The 24,280-nt window shown below is 43.9% G+C and overlaps 1 protein-coding gene across 14 annotated transcripts in view; it reads right to left on the bottom strand.

The window, feature by feature from the left end:
- Nucleotides 1–24,280, bottom strand: part of FBXO25 (F-box protein 25) — a 989,471-nt gene that overhangs the window by 88,397 nt on the left and 876,794 nt on the right. For 9 of the 14 annotated variants that reach the window (XM_069606066.1, XM_069606065.1, XM_069606070.1 and 6 more), the window contains one exon: nucleotides 16,461–16,487. The exons of the other annotated variants lie outside the window; for them this stretch is intronic. In XM_069606066.1, coding sequence (XP_069462167.1) covers nucleotides 16,461–16,487 — 27 coding nt within the window. The remainder of the gene's footprint in view (nucleotides 1–16,460; nucleotides 16,488–24,280) is intronic. 14 annotated transcript variants of the gene reach the window in all.

Here is a 24,280-nt window from a genome sequence, read left to right as displayed (position 1 = left end):
ACCTTCATTGATACAATGTATTAGAATTCAAAATAAATGTCACTAAATCCAAAACACTGAATGCATCCTCTGCCCCACAAGAAGAGGAATCTATTAATGACTTGGCACTCTTTAGGTGGCATTAAGTATTTGGGCATCTTTAGTATCACATCTTTAGTATACCAAGGAAACTACCCAGCTCTGCTTCCACAAAGTGGAGAAACATAAGAATCAAGGTGAAGGGAGAATATCACAGGGGCAACATGCTGGTCTTGGTAGCAAGACCATGCAGAGCAACAGAGGTTCGAATCCCGGATCCGCGCTTACAAACCGAACTCGGGTATTACGCGCATTATTAAAAAAACATTTTTAAAAAAAATAAAGCCATCAAAAAGGTATTCCTGCAACATTTGCTCTATTTTTCCCAGCCCTCCACATCCAACCGCCTAGTTCCTTTTATTAAGAATTAAATGAAATTGCATATTTATCTGAAAAGGGTAAGATGGAGGTGGTGGGGGGAGGGTCAGTAGTGGGATAGCAGGTGAGGCAAATGCAAAACCTGTGTTGTTGATGGGTGCAGGTCAGAAGTACCTAGGGACCGGAGTGCCTTCGGCCTCTTTGCGTTTGGTGCAGGCACTTGAAAGCATGTTATCCAAGGGAGAGGGCCGAATATATCAGACAACAGCACTTTGAACCTAGGGAGCTGCCGACGTGGGTGAGGTGCGGGGTGACTAATATAGGGCTAAAAAGGAGCGCTTTGCCATAGCCCGATTATTGTTGATGTGTACTGGCTAGGCCTGTGGCAGTCGTGTGTGGAGGATGTGTATTGTTAGGTTACCAGTCATTTGGTCGAAAACCAAATGATCGAATGCCATTTGATCGAAAATCAAATGGTCGAAAAAATGGTTGAATTTTTTTTTTTATTTAATTTTTTTATGGGGGGGTTCCCCCGCCAACCCCCCTTTTTCTATATTAATTTTTTTTTTAGCAAACAAAACTAAAAAAATATATAAATAAATAAAAAAATTCGACCATTTTTTTTCCGACCATTTGACTTTCGATCAAATGGTCATTCGATCTTTTATTTTCGACCATTTGACCGGACACTGTATTGTTAGGTGCTAGAAGATCTTAGAGGGGAGTTGGCTAGTAGGAGGGAGAGGGGAGTAGGCCATAAAAGGCAGGAAAACTGGTGTCGTCCCTGTACTCTTACCCCTGCTCTCTTCCAGACCGGTCCCTTTTCAATTTCTCACTTTTCCACCATCAATCGACATCTCCCTCTATATTTTGCTGTCTCAAATAGATACATTGTACCCCATGTGCAACAAGGATCTGTGGAATGGAAGATAAGGGAAGGGCGGTGGAGTCTCCACTCATTACCATAAGCTACAAGCTGAGGTTTATAGTAGGTAAGAACCTTTGGTTCCGATAAATGGCTGCTTGAAATATGTGGACCCAACATGCCCAAATCCACCTTACTTAAAATGTTGGTTGGCAGACTGAGACCTCACTAACATCGTTTAACTCTAAAAACGTTATATACAAATCTCAACTCCTCAATGCGCAAACCTCTCCTTTTGTTACTTTTGAACCCATTGTTTCTTTGCAAACCGTTTTTGAAAAATCTTTTGGCGGATTATTAATAACATTGAGGCACTGCAAACAGCATTGCAAGCCTGCCTGGTAACCGAGGCAGAGTGGATTGCACACTTTACAAACTTATACAGCTCAAATAAAGCTACTGCAACTCCATCTGCCTTAAGCTAATCATCTTGGGCACTAATCTTTTCAAAAGATGATATTGTAGGGATTATAGCAAAAGCAAAACGTTGTAGGGCTCCTGGCCTTGATGGTCTTACAAACTTTACCATCAAACAACATCCTGATCTTTGGGCCGATGTATGCCTGGAACTATTTGAAAGGATAAATATACAAGGCCAAACCCCAATGTCATGGAAATCTGCTATAATCGTACCCATTTACAATAGAGCATGCCCCAAAAACTATCGCTCAGTAGCACTGTTAGACGTTTTGGGAAAAATATACGCAACAGTGCTACAAAAAAACCTGATTGAGTGGTCTTTAAAAGCGAAACGTGTTGACGTAAGACAAGCTGGCTTTGTTAAAAACGTTGGATGCTCCCTAAACCTGCTAATCTTGAATCTGTTAATGATGGAGGCCCTACGGGCTAACACTAAAATCTACCTCGCATTTATCGATTTTTCATACGCTTTTGATACAATTGATCGTGAAATCCTCTGGCAAAAGCTGCAATCCTGGGGTTGTCCCAGCGGTTTGTTATACGCGATTTGAGATTTACACACGTAGACCTCGATCAGAATCCGTTTGGACCAGTCTGGCACCTTGTCATCAGAAATTAAGATCTACAAGGGTGTCAAACAAGGATGTCCGCTGGCAGCAGCAATTTTTAGTCCTTTTATATCAGACATTGGTGCTGCCGTAGACTCTGTACGATCGTTTCCACCAAAGTTACATACGTCACATGTCAGCTGGTTGTTATATGCAGATGATCTGATTGTATTAGATGTAACACCAACTGGGCTTCAGAGAAAGCGTGACGCGGTTCAAAAATATGCGTCTTTGAACCAACTAAAGATTAACACCTCTAAATGCGAAATGCTGATGCTCAAAAATTTAAGAACTGGAAGAAGCAGTTTTGACAAAGAAATTGGCTGGAAATTGGGGCAAGAACAATTGCGCACATCAAGCAGCGTGAAATACCTGGGGATGCTGGTAAGCGCAAGCATATACGACAGTCCATGGTCGAATGATACTAAGAGAAAGTGTCGACAATTAGCCAGCCAAGCAGGCCTCCTGCATAAAAGATTTGGAAAGTTTTCCCAAACACCAGTACGGAACTTTTACCAACAAAATGTGTCACTGATACTTTCTTACAGAGCTGGAAATGCGCTGGGCTGCTCACACGTCCTTTGGCCTTCTTTGGAGAACACGTTTTGGTCAAAAGTGCTGGGTTTCGCCTTGGAATGAAACCCACCTGAGACCCATCAATCAGATCCCCTACACATAATCTAAATCTATTGGCCCAAATTTTAATGAGAATTTTAAGATCCACATTTAACATTGAAATAGGCCTGTAATTTCTACACTTAGTGTGATCCTTATTAGGTTTTGGGATCACAACAATCAATGCTTCTTTCATGGAATCACACATCATTCCCGATGCAATAAAATCATTATAAAGTTCACACAAAACAGGTGCCAATTGAACATCAAATTTTGACAATATCAGTACTGTGTTAAATGTAGTTGGTGACCGTTTTGGAAAGGACACGAATGAATTCATAGGGTTTTTTTGATGCGGAAAAAGCCTTCGATAGGGTTAACTGGAAGTTTCTGGAATACACTTTACTGAAAATGGGTTTTGGCCCAATTTTCATGAAAATGCTCGAATGTATTCATAGAGATGTTAGGGCCCGAGTATTGGTTAATGGGGTAGTTTCGGATCCATTTCAGTTGTTGAGGGGGCACGAGACAAGGTTGTCCGTTGTCACCTTTTTTGTTTGATTTGGCGTTCGAACCTCTTGCTACTTATTTTAGACAATGCGAGATTATTAAAGGAATTAAAGTTGGGAAGGTTGAAGTAAAAGTTCTATTGTATGCTGATGATATGCTTCTTATGTTGTCAAATCCAGAAGTGTGTGGGGATGTAATAAAATCGATGTTTCAAGAAGTGGGTGAATTATCAGGGCATAAGGTGAATTGGGATAAAACTGAGGTTTTCCCCTTGTCTAGCCAATGTGAGTGTACGGTTTTGAGTTCATGGAATTGTAAGTGGTCACCGGGGGGGTTAAGTATTTAGGGATTCATATTATTGGAGATTTAAAGAAATTGCTACAATTTAATTTGGACTTGGTAACTGCGAATATGTCATTATTGATTAAGCGATGGGAGAGATTGACATTAAATCTGTGGGCAAAGATCAATGCGATTAAAATGGTTATTTTGCCAAAGATCTTGTATGTTCTCCAGTCCATTCCGTTGTTCTTGTATAAAAAACAATTATTAAAGATTGAAAAACTTTTTTCTTCTTTCTTGTGGGGTCCTGGAAAAAGGCCTTGGGTTCCAAAATACATGCTAGTACAAAAGATTGAGGATGGGGGATTTGGATTCCCTGATTTGATAAAATATTACAAGGCCTTTTTATTTAAAAAAAAAGCTCCTATTATTTTAGAGATTGTAATGTGAATGAATCAATTTGGTTGCACATGGAAAGGGAATTTGTGCTCCTTTTGACCTGGGATCCATATATAGTATGGATAAATTGCCAATGAAGAGGTTGAAGTTAATTCCAATAGTGGCAACTAGACAGGTGATGGGGGAGTGGTTTAGAGACAATAGGCCGAGTTATGGCGTCAGTCCTGATGCTTCTATATGGTATAATGAAGCATTGCAGATTGATAATAAATGTTTGAATTGGCTTAGTTGGGTAAATAAAGGAATTCTGAGGCTGGCGGATGTGATGGATGGGGACACGTTGTTGAGTTTTGAGGAATTAAAGGATAGGTACGGCTTGAGGCAGAGTGAAATGAATAGGTACTTGACTTTAGGGACTATGATAAATAGTAGGATGGAAATGGCTGATGGTTCTATTGGGAAAAAAACAGAGATTAGTAAGTTATTAGAGGGTCAGGCATATAGTGTACGTACTTGTATGCAATTTATGCCTATTGACGAAAAACTCCAAGGGGCATGGTCTAGATTGAGAGAAATTTGGTCGGGTGATGGTCTGGATGATATTTCTGAGGTAGATTGGAGATATATTCTGAAGGTCAATTTGACTTTGGGACCTGATTTGGGTTTATGTTTAATTTGACAGAAAATTATTGGAAAGTTGTATTGAACACCTGTTAAGATGTTTAGATTGGGGCTATGGCCTGACGATTTGTGTTGGTGTTGTAATGTTGACAGGGGTACATTATTGCAGAAGTTTTGGACGGCAGTGATTGATAGGATTGGTTTGATTTTTGTTGTGGTTTTGCAGAGATTGGCAGTAAATATCATTTTACTTTCCCGTAAAGATAGGGGTGGTAGAATTAGGAGACATTCTTGCTGGATTGACAGGGCCATAATGGTAGCGATTAAGTTAATACTCAGGGTTTGGAAATCGAGGAAGAAACCTAACGTTGATGAATGGCTGACAGAATTGCATATTTTGGCACAGTATGAGAAAGTTTCATTTCGTAATAAAGATGAGGACTATATGAAATTATGGGGTCCATTTATGGCTCTTTATGATTGACGTGAAGTTTGGATTGCTTTGATAGCTATGGTATTCGTGGTACAATTGGTGGGGTGTCATGATGCCTGCCTCCAAGGAGCCAAACCAGGCCCGGCACCCTCAGAGACAGACACCATGCATTCAAGGGAAGTCCCAGCAGCCCCAGATGGGGGCCCTTTGGACTCAGTCCTGGCGCCATCGGCGCCAGGCTCATACAGAAGTAGGTTGGGAGTAGTGCCTGGTGTAAACTTGCCTGTGCAGACCATGCTGCAACTTCCAAGACTGGAAGGAACTATTTTTCTAGGGACTACTTGATCTCTAGGGTGTGACCGGTGGAGGAATACATATTTCTGGGGGAAGAATAGATACCTGGAACTACTTGAAAGGCTATTTAAGCCACGCCAAAGCAGCAGACCACGCTTCGCGTTGTTCTGCACTTAGCAGCTGGACGCTCACCGTGCCTGCTCCTACCTTGGTCCTCCATCACGCCTGCCAGCATCCTGGAAACACCTAAAGAAGAAAAGGGAAGAGAACAGGTGAAAACAAGAACCTTACCTGATACATTTGCACTCCGGATTCTGCACGCCCACGATCCTGCAAAGAAGGCAAACATTTTAAACGCGCATCGCGTCACGCGCAGCACGCTGCATTTCACTCACCTGCACGTGGTGTTTTTGAGTCCTGCGACGTCCATCCGGAGCTTCCACCGCCATCCAGCACCTATTGGAAGGAATGAGAAAGAGAGGTGAGAAGGGAAACACGAATCTAAGTAGAACTTACCTGTGGTTCAATTCCCTCTCCGCCTTCGGGTTTGTGCCATACCTTCGGCATCTCAGCACCCCAGCCCCTAAGGGGAAAAGAAACAGACATTTTATTAGTGAGAGCATGTGAGAACATTAGCAATACGCTCACTCAAGACTTACCCATTTGCAAGAGAGACACAGCAGCTCTTTTCGGGTTGGCGCCTTACCTCCGGCATTGCCGGGAATCTCTCATCCGAATTCTTACCAGAATTTGGCTTCAGCCAAATCGCCTGCAGCCCGGAATCTTCTCCAGCACCTGCGAAAGAAAAGAACAGATGAGTGAATATAAACCCAAAGTTGCCATAAACATTTGCGGTACGACGGGAATGGACAAACTAGTTTAAACTCATCAATCCAGTGAAGTAACTGGAATCACAACGCGCCCCTGCATCAGAAGCAGGATGGAGAGCTTGTCATTTTGGTCCCTAAGGTGAGTCTTCGCAGGGAATCCCAAAAGGGTTTCACGGAGGGAGAGAAGGGAAGTGGGAGGTCGGAACATCACCCGCAGACTATAACCCTTCCTTTTCACACACAGTGGGATATTCCTCCGAGCCAGAAAAGCCAGGTTGGGGAATCCAGTCCAGTCCATCTTCCGGGTGTTACGCATCTCTGCAGAAGAGGTCACAGCAGTCCCAGCCACGCCCGCGCCTCCGTGGGAGCCAGGTGAGCGTTACATGGGGTCCCCCTTTTTCTTTTCTCTCTTCTCCCATTTGTGGTGTCCTTCGTGTTGTTTTTTTTTTTGCGTTTGTGTTTTCTTTTATGAATACTGTTATTTTGTTGATTATGTTTCACTACGGTTGGTTATTTCTGTTTGGTCTGAACTATTTATGATGCTTTTGTTCTGTAAATTTCATTCTTTTTGATGAATGTGATATATTGTTACTTTTACTATTGTTGTTTATGTTTTTTGTGAAAATTAATAAATTGTTTTTGAAAAAAGAAATGTTGGGTTTACCAAAGGGCGTGTCAACGGCATGTATAAGGTACGAGTTGGCTTTAATATCTTTACATGCCAGAGTCAGCTGGAATTTGCTGTCCCTATTTCGTAAAACAAAAGCGCACGAGAAAATTCCACAATTCCAAATTTTTCAAGAAGCATCTTCAGACAGAAACAACATAGTTTCAATGTGGGTTAAGCGCTGTGAAAGCCTACTTGTGGAGTTTGACATTAATCTAGAAACATTGCACAATAATCCCAACGCCGCAAAATTAAAAATCTGGCGGGCGGATTGGGACGCAACTTGTTCCCAGTGATCTGCTAACAGGCTGATGGGGACAATAAACCAACCGAAGCACGGGGCTTTAATGTTATTCAAAAATATGTACATTTGTTTCCGAACTCCAATACAAGGAGAATGTTTATGTTGTTTCGTTTGAACGCTTTTAAGACAAAAGAGTGCCTTGGTCTATGGGCATGCAACGCAGTGCTAGATACATCTTGTAGATTTTGCACACGAGAAGTGGAGACCGTCAAACATCTGGTCTTGTTCTGTTGTGAATTGAGAAATGCGCGATCAATTCATTTGGGTCCGTGGAGTGAAAGTCATCTATCCTTGTGCGCCAACGAATGGGGGCAGGAAATGTTTAATGGCATCGATATGAAATTGATATTACCACCGATGTCTCTGTTAGCAGTGTTCTGAAATCGGGTATACCTTACTCAAATGAAAAAAGAGTGTAGGCTGAGGAAGGACTGTAGAAGGTTGGAATCCAATGGGTGGAGATGGGATGTTTTCTTTTTTTTTTTAATGTGTTGTAATATTTTAAAGGTTTTGTATTTAAACCAATAAAATAAAAAAAATATAAAAAAAAATCTTTAACAAGCAGATGTGGAGGAAAGTAAGTAATTTGATCTTCAAATGGATACCATCGGACTCCTTCAACAGATTGCTCATAGTTTGAAAGACTCTCAAAGCAGCACCATAATTAAGGATTGTGGGCTATAGATTGTGAGGAACCATTGCACTAGATGAGAAACTACTGTGAGAACAAATGTTCAAAACAGGTATACTCCGCAGCCAAGAGTTAAGGCAGTAATGTTTAGCAAATGTATGCAGAGAACTAAATGGCAACAAGAGGCCTGGCAGAGTTCCAGCATGGCAATGCCCTGAGAAGGGGCAGAGGGGTAGCTTGCAGACCCTCTGGTCTGCTGGCCCGAAATCCCTGCAGGAGCCCTCTCCAAAAAGACAGTAGAATCTTTACTCCATCTCTGACGTATTGAAAGAAGAAAAGAACACTGGAGGATTAGTCTTTTGGGAGGGATGGAAAAAAGGAAGAAGAAATGGGTTGGAGGGAAAATATTAAATATCCCTTTAAAGGGAATGTACAGTTTTAACAACAATAAAATATGTAGTTCCCTACAGTTAATGTTAAATCTTCTACTCATTTTCCAGTGAAAGGAATCACCACATTATCCTATTGTCAACATTTTTGGAAGCCTTTTCGTTATGGTTGTCCATTTTCTTAGCTGCTCCCACCACTTCTTACAGAGGAAGTGACATGAGTAGAGGCAAGGACATGCAGTCTGCACATTCATTATAGCAGCATAAGGGCAAAATGTAAAGTTGCATTTAAAACCCCTTAACAGTGCGCTAAATTAAGAGGCACAGATAACAAGAACTCCAAACCAACAGCTATGGAGTGCAACAATGTGTTGAGACCCTTATCATTGAACCAACCACAAACATTTGTACCTGCATACATACATTAAAGAGAGGGACTACCAACTGATAAGAATCACATCTGACGAGTCCCAATCCTGGTGCCCAGACCTCTCAATGAAAGTTAAGGCTGGCCATATTTGGAAAATGACTCTAAAATCCTCCTGAGAAGGAAGATCCCTGCTCCAAGAGAGGTTCCAGGGAGCAGGAGAAAGACCTCTTAAGTAAATCACATAGAACACAATATAGAAATCCTTCCTGTCCTGCAATCAAGTAAAAATAAACACAATAATGCTATACACTACTGGACCTGGTGTGAAGGCATAATGAAGCAAGACACAGCCAATAGATTCACTTTCTGAACAAAAAGGATTTTATTTTATATGTAAGGATGGATTAAGGCCTAGCTCCCTACGCTAATGTAGGGTTTCGCTACATAAAGAAACTAAGGATCATCTGTGTCAGTAAGTTCAACTTCTAAGTCTGTCGGTGTCCAAAACCTATGGCCCTCACAACTAAAGACATACAATGTGTAGGGATGGCAGCACCAAAAGAAACAGTGTTCAAAACAAAGTTCTGAGATTCTTCCAGCTAGGGTTTGGGTCAGCTTCCCCTTCTGCAAGTTCAAATAGTTCCACAAAGAAACAGGACTCGGGGTTCCATTCCCCAAGTCTAACAATTGAAGAGTGATGGCCTTTCCTTGGCCACCTGAGAAGAGGATCCAAGTGGAGTAGGTGTGAGGATACCCTCAGGTTTCTAACATACCCTTTCCCTATGCGGGCTGGACCTAGGGATTTCCCATGGAAAACGGGAGAGGAAGTCAACGTTACCTTCATCTCGACCTTTCCGGTGTTCGACTGTGAAATAGTAAGGCTGTAGGTCTAGGAACCACCACATGACCCATGGGTTGGATTCCTTCCGCCGATTTACCCAGACTAACTGGGAATGGTCTGTAATTAATTTGAATTTACAGCCTAATAGCTAGTACTTCAGATGGAGTATTGCCCACTTCATAGCTAATGCCTCCAGCTCGATGACTGAATAATTTAGTTCCTGAGGGAAGCTTCAGCTGATGTACAAAATGGGATGCTCTAAGCCGTCATGATTTTGTGATAAGACTGCCCCTTAACCCATTAAGGACATGTCTGTCTGAAGAATACATTCTTTGGAGAAGTCAGCTGCTTTCAGGATGGGACTCTGACAAAGAGGTTGCTTTAATGTGTAGTACCAGATTTCATCTTCATCCAATCTGATATTTTGGGGCTCTTCATTTTTCAGTTCATCAGTAAGATGTGAGGTCTTACTTGAAAAGTTTGGGATAAACTGCTGATAATAGCCGATTAAACCTAAAAAGTCTCTTTGTTCTTTTTTTGTTTTCGGAGTGGGGGTGTCTAGGACTGCAGTAACCTGTTCATGCTGGGCTTAACAGTCCCATTGCCCACAAAGAACCCTAGCTATTTTACCGCAGATTGGGCTTGCTTGCATTTTCTAGGGTTTGCAGCCAGGCCGGCTTTTCTAGGTACCCTGATAATGGTGTAGAGGTGGTAGAAATGATATTGCCATGTCTTGCTATGTATTACTAAATCGTCTACGTAGGCTCAGCGAAAACTCTAATAGGGTTGTAGAATTCTATCCATGAGTCTTTGAAAAGTTGCAGGAGCCCCATGTCGACCAAATGGCAAGACCTTAAACTGAAACAGCCCTAAAGGGGTAGCAAAAGCAGTTTTTCCTTTATCTGGTCCATGTATGGAATGTGCCAATAACCTTTTGTAAGATCTATAGTAGAAAGATAGACAGCATTAACCAGCCGCTCGATAAGATCATCAATACGTGGCATTGGGTACGCGTCAAAGGCAGAAATGGTGTTGATCTTTCTGAAATCTATGCAGAATCTCCAACTCCCATTGGGTTTTGCCACCAACACGATAGGAGAGGACCTGGGGCTAGTAGATGGTTCGATGATGTTAGCCTCCATCATTTGCTTTACCTCTTGAATTATGGTTTCCTTTCGGAACTCAGGGAGCCTATAGGGTTTTAAATGTACCACCTTCTGGAGTGCAGATATGATGATAAATATCCTTCACCCTCCCTGGTGCTTCTGTAAACACCTCAGGAAAATTGTGTTATTAAATCGTAAAGGTCTTGCGTCTGATTGTTTGTGAGTTTGGGAGGCATCAAGGCCATATTATCGGAATCCTCAGGTAATAAGCAGGACAGAATGGTGACATTCAATTCTGAGGGATTCTCTTTCCACTCCTTAAGAAAATTGACATCGTAGACTTGAGTTTTTAAGCAGCGGTCAGGTTGGGAGATCTTATAATTGTATGGCCCCATTTGCTCTATTACCTCATATGGCACATGCCATTTAGAGATTGGTTTGTTTTCTGTGGTAGGTAACACAACCAATACCTTCTGGCCTATGGAGAATGATCTTAACAAAACCTTTTTTATCATAAGAGGCTTTTTGTTATTCCTGTGCCTTCACCATTCGAGTCTGCACCAAAGATCTTGTGAGCTTCTTCCAGCTCGGGCTTGGGCCAGCTGCCCCTTCCCACAAGTTCAAATAGTTTCATAAATAAACAGAACTCTGGGTTCTCTTCCCCAAGTGTACCACAATTCCAAGATATCACAAGGGTCTCTTCCCCAAGTTCGCCACAGTTCCAGAATATCTCAGGCTTCCTTTCCACAAGATCAACATAGTTCCAAATGGTTCAAGTCTGTTAGTTTTCACCAATGTTGTCACCTTCCACTGGTACTCCCTTTGACCTGTACCAAACCCAAATGCTCTCTTTCCCTTCAGCATTTACATCACAAACCCTTTGTCTTCAGGCTCTTTTTGGCTTTTCCCAGGTTGGGGCTACTCAGTCTAGGCACAGTTGTCAGACCACACGGTCCACCCATTACATGTCACACAACCGATAACCCTTGGCACTTTGTGATGCTCTGTAGGCCTTGATTAAAACTGGTTTTCCATGTAGCACCAGGGTTAGCACTCAACATCGGTTGTGGTTTCTTTTTCTCTCTGGCAGTTTAGGGCTTCATTACCATTTATGTATTGGCAGTCTTTTGCCTTTGACACAACCTGTACTGAAATTGTTTGATGATGTATGTATTCTTCCACCACCTTGCATTCACTTTGCCCTTCTTAGTTAAACTTGCCATTTACAAGTGCCTTTCATTCAGTTTGTAAATATTCATAACATCTTTCACATTTTTCTTATTGCTTGTAACAAAAATATTTGTTTTCTACTTGCACAACAATTCCACATTATTTTCATGTCTTTTCTGTAGTTCGGTACTCAATATTGGCCGTTGTATTTTCCCCAGCACCTTTTGCATGATTCATTCTTACTTCAAAATCACTTGGTAATTTATTCACCATCCCTCGGTTCTTCCTTCAAGTTTAAACCCTCTTGTTATGTGCCTTTCGCTTGCATATAAATATTAAATGTCTCACATTCGTCCCAGAGCATCCTGGTACAAGTTTTCTCTCTCTCTGACTCACCAGAGCTGCTCTGCTTCGTCGGGCGGCTTTGTGCCGTTCTTCGTTCAGCTCTCTGCTCCCAGATAGGCATCAGGAGTCACAGCTAGCAGCTCTCACTTTCAGAAAACCCTCAGGCAGCGTCCCGCAGCATTAAGGATTCTCTGTGTTCCCCAGCTCCAGCTGGAAACATGTAACATCAGCAAGTGTAGGGGTTGTGGTGCTCTTGCAGCCCGCATCATCACCTTGGTCCCCTGGGAACGTGCAACGTCCTCTCTACCAGTCCTGCTCCACCTTCTTTCCAGGCAAGTTCTCCCTGAACTAATACTTGGGCCTGCCTTTAAACATCTGTAGCCTCCCAATAGGTTGCAGGTGCGAGTGGTTTGCCTGACCTTCATTACAACAATTAACACAAAATGCCGATCCTTTATAGGCATCTTCCTCGTCCCAGTACTAAAGTGGTGAAACTCACTAGGAGTGTGCAATACTCCTAGTCACCTCTTACTCATCCCAGTTTAAAAGGGATACCCTTTAGGGTCGTAGTGCGTGTGTGGAAGAGATCAGGACTGATAAAACCCTATGAAGGAGGGGGAGTGCAGGATGTATCCTCATAAGGAAAAGAGGGTACCATTTCTCACCTGTGGGTATCTTCTCCCCAATCCCCCAAGGACCCTCCAATGCTTAGAATTTTTCTACAAAATTTAAATGAAAATACAAAACAGAATTAGTCGAGATGAAACAGCTAAAGCTCTACTCCAGCCATATGAAAAAGTGGTAAGAAAAAGTTAAGCATACCTCTGGCATTACAATCTTACTAAGCATTCCCCTTTTTCTATCCAACTAGACGCACCTCATGTCCATAACACCATGCACAATATTGTGCACAAGTCTAGGCTGTGGAACTATCACTGGCCCAAACCCTTACTCAGGCACATCCCAAGTGACGTAATGACCTTCACTGTACTCAATGGGCAATAGGAAATCCGGCCTGTTGAGCACAATTAAGGTTTTTTCATGCCTCCCTCTCTCATGTCACAGCCAGAATACTGGTCCTGAATCAGATTGTGCTGAAGGGAAGGTGGGTGCGCGTGTGTGTGTGAGAGAGAGAGAGAGAGAGAGAGAGAGAGAGAGAGAGAGAGAGAGAGAGAGAGAGAGAGAGAGAGAGAGAGAGAGAGAGAGAGAGAGAAATGTGTGTAGTTTCCCCCTTCACGCCATATGGTTTGGTGGAAAAGGTGGGCCTTCTGTACAACATGGAAACGGAAAAGACACTTAAAATGTTTATGACTGCAAGACAATGTAATACAGGTCAATGCTGGCATATAGCACATACAGTATGGAGGCCTCTTTTTGCAGTGGAAATATTGGCATTATTAGGCACAGCCAGGATGCATTTCCTCTTATATTGGCTATATTGGAACACCATCAATTGCAAGGTCTTCTTACAGTAGCAATACTGGCATTATCGAGCACACAGTGTGTCCGTACAGCGGTAAGTAGAAAAGCACATTAACATAACACAACACCATCATCATGAGGCGTGTTTTACAGTGGCAATGCTGGCATATATTGTGGGCCCATGCATCATACAATTGCACTGGAAATTACCCTGATGTACATTGCAGAGCAGGCATCTGCTGGATCATTTCATGTATTACTCTATAGAACCAAATTGTATGGATTTTTTTTAACCAATTCTTACCCATTTGTAAGCCATTAAAAAGAATATGTACATGGGGGAGAACCGCCTTCAACCGTTTTGACATATTTGGGTTTTCACTCCATGTTTAGTTGCTCACACTCATTAATGAGAAATATTTTAGCCCCTCCAATTAAAAATGTACCAGCCCACCCACTGAAGATATAGCAAACCACAGAAACTATAACAAAAAACATGCAGTACAGAAGGCATAAACATAGCCCGCTCTTCAGAGGATCACAAACACAAGAGGCAACATTAAACATAGTGGTAAAACTAGTGTCCAAACAATATGCTACAGAATGTTTCAATTGGTGCATTTTCACAGAATAAAACAGTAGGGAGACTTAAATGCACAGAACATATACATGAATTTCCTTCTTACAGTTGCCAGTGACATTTAATGGGCAACTTAGATTATTATGGTCAATGATGCCCCAGTCCAATCATGCTCCATAAATTAATGCTAAAAGCCTGAGCCATAAACTCCCCAGATCTACAAGAGGTAGGTGTGTACAAACTGCAGCCTCTCTGCCCACCATCATCTCTTGCTTGGATCATCTGCTATTTTTTAAAAATCACATTTCTTCTCATGAGTGCAAAGCTAGCAGCAAAGATTTGAGACTTTTGGGGGTAACCAATACGATTTTGCAGAAGGCATTGATTCACATTAGATGGCAAAGATAAGCCTAAACATTGTGCGAGGACCGACCACTACCATCTTCCAACCTGTAGAATGGAAGTCTGCAACTGATCAGTAACAAGGTATCAACTGGAGATATTACAAGCTTACAGATCCCTAGTTGATGGTGCGAAAATGTTTTACAAAATATAAATCAATTAACTAATTTACTTAAGTGTTTCCTTACTTGAATATGCTTTGTGCGAAAACTAAGGAGGAACATGCATGTACAATTTATTTTTTACGAAAGAAGAGTCTTGCCACCTGCAGAATCTACTCTGAGGAAGCGCGGCGGGAAGTGAAAAGGTGCAAAGTTTGCCACTTGTCATCCATTTGGTGTCGCTCTTCCCAGTGGTTAGCCAATGAGAGTCGCGGATCTGGATTGTTCAAACTGGACATGTGCTCTCGAAAATGCACTCGCAGTTCACGGATTGTACTTCCGATGTACATCTTTTGACAACAAATACAGACAATTGCGTATACAACATAGGTAGTTGTGCAATTTATGAAATCATGAATTTGAAACTCTAATCCAGCATTATCCTTGAAAAAAATGTGTATTACGGTGTACATAATGCAGGTACCACACCTGTAAAAACCTTTCTGCAATGGCGGTATCTAAACGGTACCTCGATCAATCGTTTCAATTGGTTTCAAGTATGATGGACAAATCCTATTCCTGACAGTCAGTGCACTTGTATAGATAAATCCGAGGTGGCAGTCATCACAGTCTCAAATATGAATCCATCAATAGAAGATGCAGGTGCTTTTTTTAACAATTTTGTAAAGAAAAGTACTATCTTTGGAATATTAAGTAATGATCTAGATATTTAAACTGTGTTCAGCCTTGGGGTTAGTCCTGGGGTTAACTGTGGTAGCTCTATCCTGGTCTCTAATTTTGGCATATGGTTTAGCTACACATTCTTGTGAGTAGGATTTCAAATACATTGTGATTTTTAAAAAAATATTTTGAGATACTTTGTGAAATTGTTCAACGTGAGGATTCATTTGAACAAGAATACTTCATGAAATTTGAATAGCCTTGAAAAGGATCAAAGTGGTTGAAACGTGTCAGCTATGGAATTTATGATTTAATGGCTACAATAATGGGAATTATGATTTAAGAATATGTTGTATTATACATGGACTGTGTAATTACTTTATTTTTGAGATTTTCTGCTAATGGTCACCTGAAGTTACAAGGTCTATGTTCTCATTTGAGTTATCCATGTGTTTAATAAACACACCCCTTAGATACTATTGGAGAAGCACATCTTTTCTGGTATACTTAAATAGTCACTTTTTTGGAATAGGGTAGGGCATACCTATGTATAGCAGTGTTTTCAGCTACACCATTTATATATTTGACAGGCTATGTCATTCTAACTTGAACGCACCCCACACCTGGATCGCCCAACTTATTGTATGTTCCGTGTGCTTAGAGGGCTCATCGTGGGTGCTACTGGTCAAATCTTATGTCAGTGTCAGACATAAGATTTTACCAAATATAGCGACACAAACCTCTATTTGCATGGAGGGGCTGGCTGAGCATCCATCCTGCTGCATGCAAGGCCGCTTCCTGATTCAAGGGACTTTAAAGTAGAAGAGGTGGGATCAGAACAAGAGGGGAATGTTCCCCTCAAGTTCTCCTCTTTCATTTAGTAGTGTATGGACCCTGATGTTTTAGTGAATGAACGATTGTTAAATAATTTCTGTGCAAGGGGTACCATTTAAGTGAGAAGTTTGAGAACATTCACCTGCTGAATAAACATGCAGCCCTGAGCTCCCAAATTACAGACTTGTTTTGCCACAACAGATGACTGCAGACAGAAATGCAAGGAACAGATTTAAATCTCAGACTGACGCAGACAATAGTAGTATAAACACACACGCAAGTACCTTAAATAGGAAAGCAAGGTGGTTGTCCTGGAAGTCAAAGAAGAGAGCAGGTTGGGGCAGTAAAGTAAAGAGAGCATTCGTTAGATAACCAACAGGCACAAGTGAGGTTCACACATCAAATGCATTAGCAGACGTTATATGCAACAAACTCTCCAATGGTATTCTTCCAAGACAAACAGCATATTTAACACACTCTTGTTCATTTGCTGCGTTTTAATTTTATCCTGCACTTATTTCCTTTGAGATTACACATTTCATATACTATCCCAGATACCAGTGAAGCTCAGACTTTTTTGTTAGTTGCAAAGTGCAATACTTCATGAACCAAACATGTTAACGGGAAAAGTCCACTGATTAATGTAACAGCTGAACCACAAGACGTTTAAGAATATAACACATACAATTCTAAAATAATGGCCCTTCTGCAATATGCGAATATATTTGCTTTGTCTATATCCACAGCACAACCACCAATTAGGTAGCAAAGCAGTTCGGGTGTTGCATAGGGTTGCACTGCACGGTCAACGGAGCATTTTACTATTCCGAAAAATGATCTGATCTATACAAATGCTCTGCAGAGAAGAAAGGCAATGGGGAAACAAACGCTTAACAGGGGCAACAACGGATTTACAAAGGTGCACTAGTCCAATACACAAGTGGTCACGTTAAATAAATGAATCTTAACATTCACAACGTTCTGGAAATCATGGAATACAACGCCATGTTCTAAACATTATGACAGTTACAATACGGTTTACCACATAAAAACTGCATTCAACTTTCGTTGCATGTTCAAAGTCAAAAATCTAAAATACCTTTATAGATAAACAAATCAAGTATTGCTAATGAAACGCTGGCGCTGAATGATCAATGTTAAACAAATAAAATTAACTTGCTTACCTTTTAGATTAGGTGAACATTGTATTTATGCATCATCTGTATGGCGTCTACACTGCAAAAAGTGTTTCCAAGCGCCACAAGACAAAAAGAGGGTGGGGGTGGGGAGGCAGGGGAGAAAACAACAATAACGGCCCACAATAACGGCCCTACTAGGCCTTATGACTTTTGGATCGTGCAAGTGCAGTAACAAGAAGTGCAGGGGGCGGGGATAGATCAGGGCAAAGGGATGGGATAGGGAGAGGGTGAAGGGGAGAAGTGCAGGCGGGAGGGGGCCCAAGGCCCTGGGTAAGTGCTAATGGGTGTCCAGGAGGGCAAGTGCCAGGGGGAACCAGGGTAGGGGTCAAATAGTGCGAGGACAGGGGTGGATCAGTCTCAGAAGGCTAATCAGGGAAGGATGCCTGAAGGGAAGTACTGGTAAGAAAGGGTCCAGAAAGCCTTGTGGATGATGTAGAGGGTCTTGAATTTGATCCTTGCAACCACCAGGAGCCAGTGGAGTGATTTTAGGGCTGGAGAGATGAGGTCCCTGGTCTTGAGGAAAGGATAAGTCTTGCAGTCCTATTCTGGATTAGTTGCAGAGGGCGGAAGGAGGAAAGGAGCAGATTAAGGTAGAGGCTGTTGCAGCAATTCAGCCTGGAGAGAACCAGAGCTCTGGAGACATTGGGTTTCTGGGGGAAGGTGAGAAAAGGGAGAATGCCTCTGAGGAGGTGAAGCTGATAGTGGGCCTTCTTGGCAAGGTCAGCGATATGAGGTGAGAAGGAGAGAGAGAAGTCAAACATGACAACCATGTTTTTAGCCTCACATGAGGGTGAGAGGAGGGAAGGAGCGGATAGGAGTCCCATTGAGAAGGATCTCAGTCTTACTGGCGTTAAGGCAGAGATCGGTAGCAGCACACCATGCCTGAATAGCAGTCAGGCAGTCGGGAATGAGGGAGGGAGGAGAAAGAGGGGGGAAGCTTTATGCTGTGTGTCATCAGCATACAACTGAAAGAAGGTGGAGATCAAGTGGGCAAGAGGGGCAAGGTAAATGTTGAAAAGCCACGGTGGGAGGATAGAGCCCTGAGGGATGCTGCAAGTTGAGAGTGAGGTAGACGAAAGAAAAGGGCCCAGTTGCACTTTGGAGGGTCGATTCGAGAGGAAAGAGGTTAACCAATCCAGTGCCTGGTCTGTGATGCCCAGGATATCACAGAGCCAATTTATGAGGATGGTATGATTGACTGTATCAAAGGCAGAGGACAGATCTAGGAGAATAAGGGCGGAAGAAGAGTTGGAGTTGAGGTTTGAGAGCAGGTCATCACGGGTGTTCAAGAGAGCAGTTTTCCATGTCTCTGACTGCTCTGAAGCCAGACTGGTGGTCGTGGAGGCAGCCAACAGATTCAGTGTGATGGATTAGTTGGGAGATGACCAACCTCTCCAGGAGTTTGCCCAAGAAGGGGGTAGTGCAGATAGGGCAGTAACGGGGTAGGAAGGGTCAGCAGGATGCTTTTCTAGGAAGGGGTGCACAAGGGATTGCTTGACGGGTGAAGGGAAGGAGCCAGTGGCAAAAAAGTGGTTGCAGAACTCCGCCACGGAAAGAGCGAGAGTGGCAATGTTGTCCTTCTAGAACAGCAGGGAAGCACCTGTTTGGTGGAGACTTTCATAGAGCAGACTGTCTAGGTGACCTCATTCAGTGCTATGGGTGAGGAGGAGGAGAGTAGGGGGAAGGGAGAGGAGAGAGCCAGGGGTGGCCTGCATGCAGGCAGGGGTGGGAGAGGCATAGAGGTGAGAGAGGACAGGAGTTTTGGTTGTCTGTATTGCCTTTGGAGCAACCGACAGGCCAATTTGTCAGAGGATGTGCTACAAGCCAACCACTTCCGTTGAGCAACTTTGAACTTGCGTTTCAGCGAGGCTAGGTCAGAATCATACCAACTATTGCACTTGGAAGCAGGCTTCGTGCAGATCCTCATGGCAGGGGCATGTATGTCAAGGGTGTTGGAGATGGAGAGGCTAAGTTTAGCAAGAGCTGAGTCGGTGTGAGAGTGAATAGAAAGAGTGGAGGGGAATGAAGGAGGCGGGAAAAGCAACTACTGACACTCATCGGTCGAATTTCTTTGCTTCATGCACAGGCAACTAATCTGTAACTACCGGCGACAACTCTTTGCACTTACTTGTTTTGTTATGCTATCCTACTAAACCTGTAACCTTCGGTGGACTAGCACTGCTTTTTTAAATTATATGTATGTATCTGCAATTAGGTATAAACTCAAGCGCCCAGTTACCTCAGGGTTAGGTGCACGTTACAAATAAATAAACTAAGCTCCCACTTTTCCGAGGGAAGCGATTTACAGAGTGGAGCCCCCCCAGGCAAAGAGCAGTGATACAGATAAGTGTGGCATACTGCATGCAGGTGGGGGGGGGGCGCACAAACCTGCTGTGAGGGAGGTGGCGAGTGTCCACCTTATCAACGAAATGGCAATTAAGCTTCCCCCCGGCCCTACCAACGTTTGCTAAAGGAGAATTGGCAGGGAAGACGAGCGGGAGGCCGGACAGTATCCACCCCTGATCGTCGTAAGGGAGAAGTGGGGCTTTAAACCCATACAGATTACACTCCTCATGACAGGAGTAAAAGCCCGACCCCGGAGATGATTGAGGAGCTAAGGTGCCAAGTACTCAAGCGGAGCCACCCCCAACTATACTGAATGCTGAGGAGCGACGAAGCCGCCAGACCAGACTTGGATGGTGGGAGCAGAGGCTAGAACGGAACTCCCCAGAGGACGTCGGTCAAATAGATCCCCAAGCCTATATCATCTGGGGGTGGGGATGGTCTTTTAAGTGAGGAAGGGGGAAGCTGGCAGATCGTCTGAGGAGCCCTCGGGGCAATCTGTAGTTCAGTTTGCTCCAAGGCAGACAGTAAATTATGGTCAGAACTCACGATCGATTGGGCTCAACACTTCTAAGAAGCAAGCTAAAGGGAAAGTGCGCAATCTCTGTGAAGCCCGGGGGGGGGGGGAGAAGAAGAAAGTGAATAGAGGACATCAGTGCCCCTCGAGAGCTGAGCTGCATGACTCCAGGGGTCACAACCATCTAGAGGCACAGTGAAGATAGGAGAGAGCAAGCATTCACCTGGGATCAATAAGGTTTTATCTTTCCCCAGAACCAACCTCCGGAAACTAATAGAAAAGGGGAGACCTAAAGAACACATGGTGGATAAAAGACAAATATACTACCCCAATGTCCAAAAGCAAGAGGAAGACACCAGCAGTGGGCCAGAGAAACCTAAAAAGAAACATGGACATCAGTATTTAAAAAACAGTGGTCTGCAGGAATGCCATCACATCCCACTGAAGGGGTGGAGGACCCAAATAAGCAACCGCAAGTCAGCAGAGAAGCCTCGACCATGATAATGCAAAAAGAGGACTTTCAAACTTGCTTTGGGGAATTCCAGGATCAATTCATGGTAACGTTTCAGATGCTATTCTCCCAGCCGAAACTGGAATTGAAACACTCATTGCAGGATGTGAAGATCGATGTTGCAAAGCTCGAGGAGAGTGTGGACATAGCAGAAAGAGCACTAAAAGATATGTCGGAGGACACAGAAAGGAATGACGAGGCGCTGAACATATATCAAGACTTTCTCATAATATGGAGATTCAATGCGAAGATTTGGAGAACCGCCACTGCAGATCCAATATATGGATCAAAAACTTGGTGGAATCAGTGGAGGATAAAGACCTAAAAACATCAGCACAACAACTATTTGCAGACCTCCTCTCGGGAGAGGAGGAGGAAAAAGACGAGCAGAACCGGGCACGAGACCAAGGCATGTGCTGGCAGCAATCGCCTCTTAAACACAGAAAGACAATACTGGGAGCAGCAAGGGCATCAGGCCCGATAAACGTCAATGGTGCAGAAATACAATTGTATCAGGATTTAGCTCAGTCAACACTACAAAAAAGGAGAGCCATAGACCCGGTAGTACGGTTTCTCGCACAAAAGCAAGTAAGATAATGGACGTTCCCATTCGGTCTGCTATTCAAGTGCAAAGATCGGCAGCACTGAGTCACTACCTGCGAGGAAAGAATGCACATCCTGCAGATTCCGGAAGAATGCAAGCTTTCTAGCACCACAAGAAAAGCGGAATGATTGAAAAGGAATGGCGGGAAACCATGGGAATGGAGGTCGATAACAAAAAGCCACAAAAGGGAACAATCTCTGACTTATGCGTTTTGGAACCCATTCGAGGATGTAGAGGGGACTTTAAAGAGAAGGACCGCAGCTGGGAGAAACGCTCTATAAGCGGGATGTGAAGAGAACACACTACACAAGTAAGACGATAGCCCCAAGGGACCACAAGGTAGTGGATGGTCCGCTGGAATCCTTAAGTGGGGTTTAGGAATCCCCACAATGTTTATCTGGGTTATATAGGGGGCCAATGACCTCTGGCACTCCACCGGGGTGCTCCTAGTAACTTTGGCCCTCCCCAGGAATGGGGTAAAGTTTGGGGAAGAGGTGGGGGTGAGGGAGGGTACGGGTGTTGGTATTTGTGTGGTTGGGGGGGCGATGGGGGAGGCACAAGAGGCTAGGACATATACAAATGACTGAGGAAAAGCAAACATGCTTATCAAAAAGGAAGGGGGCGCCTCTAGAACACAAGAGGTCACGGAAGCACTATGAGGAATATCAAAATCTTGTCCCACAATGTTAGGGGTATGAACTCCCCGGTAAAAAAGAAGAAAGTAGAGGGGTCCTTGAAGGGGGGAAAACCAGATATCCTGATGTTTCAAGAAACACATATTAGTAAAAAGGACAAAGGGAAGCTCAGCAGGATAAGGGGCTACCCCCGTCTGTATCAAGCTAATGCAGAGGATAAAAAAGCTGGGGTTCTCATTGCCATTAGTGCTAGGCTAGTAGTAAAAGTCCTTGAGAGTGAGGCAGATCCAGCAGGACACTCACTTTTCCTTAACGTAATAATGGGATCCCAAAAGTATACATTAGTGACGTTAAACGCTCCAAATAAGGGACAAGACGGCTTTCTGAGGGCAATGCTGTCTCAACTTGAAGATTTTGCTAAGGGAGATATCATACTAGCAGGAGATTTTAATATGGCATGGGTCCCCCAAATAGATAGGAGCTCACAGGCAGCACAGCATAAACTGGTGCCATCCAAACTTCTTAAGCAGAAAATTACCACACTGGCCCTTCATGGTATTTGGAGAGTGGCCAAGGGACCGGCCAAAGGCTTCACATATTATTATCAAGTGCACTTGTCAATGTCAAGGACTGACATGTGGGTGTCAACTGGTATAGTGGGAAGGGTGAAGAGTGTAGATTTGGGAGCTATTACCCTTCCGAATCATATTGCACGATGCAGATGGAGGTGGTGGGGGAGCCGGAGGGGGTTTGGAAGTGGCAATTCCCAGTAGACTTGATACAAGACCCAATTTTGAAACTTACTTTGCAGACAATGATACCCAAGATATGGCCCTGGGAATGGTGTGGGATGCCTTCAAAGCAGTTCTGAGGGGACATTTAATAGCTATGAAGGCAAATTGAGATAAGCAAAGGCGAAAATGAGAGGAGGAATTTGAAGCAAAAGTATGGGAGATTTTGGCTGAGATAGCAAAGGGCCCTTCTAGGAGTCTGCTTAGGGCGTTGAAACATGCGCAAGGCCAGCAAGAAACACCATCCGAAATATGCAGAAAAGGCACTACTACTTACAAAACAACACTATTACGTGACAGCTAACAAAGCGGGCAAGTTGTTAGCTAGACAATTAAAAGAGAAAATCAGTTCCCGCACAATACTGAAACTGAAAGATAAACCAGGGGGCTACGAAACCACAAATGAGGGGATCTTGGGGGAGGGGGGCGTGGCTTGGCGGCCATGCAGTAGGAGGCATAATCGAGAAGTTCCTTCGAGATCCTGAAGCAAATCTAGCTAAAACTGGTGCAAAACCACTAAAAAGCACCTACAACTAACAGAAACAGACGTCGGAACATCCGTAGATCACTGGTTGAGTCTCCCGATGGAAATCGGAGCAGGAATCGAGGAGAAAACGGTGAAAGAAGACGGCACCCGCGGGAAACAGAATGGCGGCCGCGAATGGCCGAACCGCTGGAGAGAAAGTCAGCGCTTCATAACCACGGGCGAGGTGCGGCTGGCGGGGGACATAGAACACCCTGCACAGTAGGAGCCCTCCTGGAGAGGCGACTGAAGACTAAGATAGGCGTTCTGAGGAACGGGCACTACAGAGGTACGGAGCTGGAAAGCCCAGTGCAGAGAATGCACCCGAGCTCCACTCAGACACGGGCGCGGGCGCACGTGGGCCCCATTTCCCTCCGGAGCCACCCCACCTGCAAGACCAATAAGCCAGGGCGGGTTAAGTTAACTGGCCACAAACACCCGCGGCTGACTGAAGACGAACAGAAGTGGACCAGGAAAGGGAGCCCAGGAGTCGATGCGGACACCATAAAGATACAGGGTTGGAAGAAGCCTAGCGGGGTGAGCGCATCCAAGCTCGACCATACAGGCCCCATCTCCCTCCGGAGCCACTCCAACATATCCAGAGGCACGGAGAAGCGAGAGGGGCAGACAATATAAGGGGAGGCGGACCCCGTAGTGACGGGACTGGCGGCGAACGGAAAGCACATGCGGAGCAGACCGTACGGCGCCCAGCAGCCAGTCCAGATATAGACTGGGAGAAACAGAGTATGCAAGGAACGAGAACCGGCGCACATGGAGCAATATTGACTACGAGCTAATCCACGCAAACAAAATATGAAACTGGACCGCCACCCATCCTGTAGGCCTGAGAGGCCAGAGCCGCACAAGAACTACTGAAGTGCCCTAAAGGAGGGTCAGTACAAAACAAGCCAAGGCACAACATTCAGAGCAGCAAGCTCCCCCGGCAGATAAAGAGGGCGCACAACAACTAACAGGACGGTT

This window comes from Ambystoma mexicanum, chromosome 4p (genome assembly GCF_040938575.1).
Source record: "Ambystoma mexicanum isolate Mex_15411 chromosome 4p, UKY_AmexF1_1, whole genome shotgun sequence".
NCBI lineage: Eukaryota > Metazoa > Chordata > Amphibia > Caudata > Ambystomatidae > Ambystoma > Ambystoma mexicanum.
The sequence above is the reverse complement of the archived record's forward strand: the minus strand, read 5'-3'. Positions and strand labels throughout refer to the sequence as shown.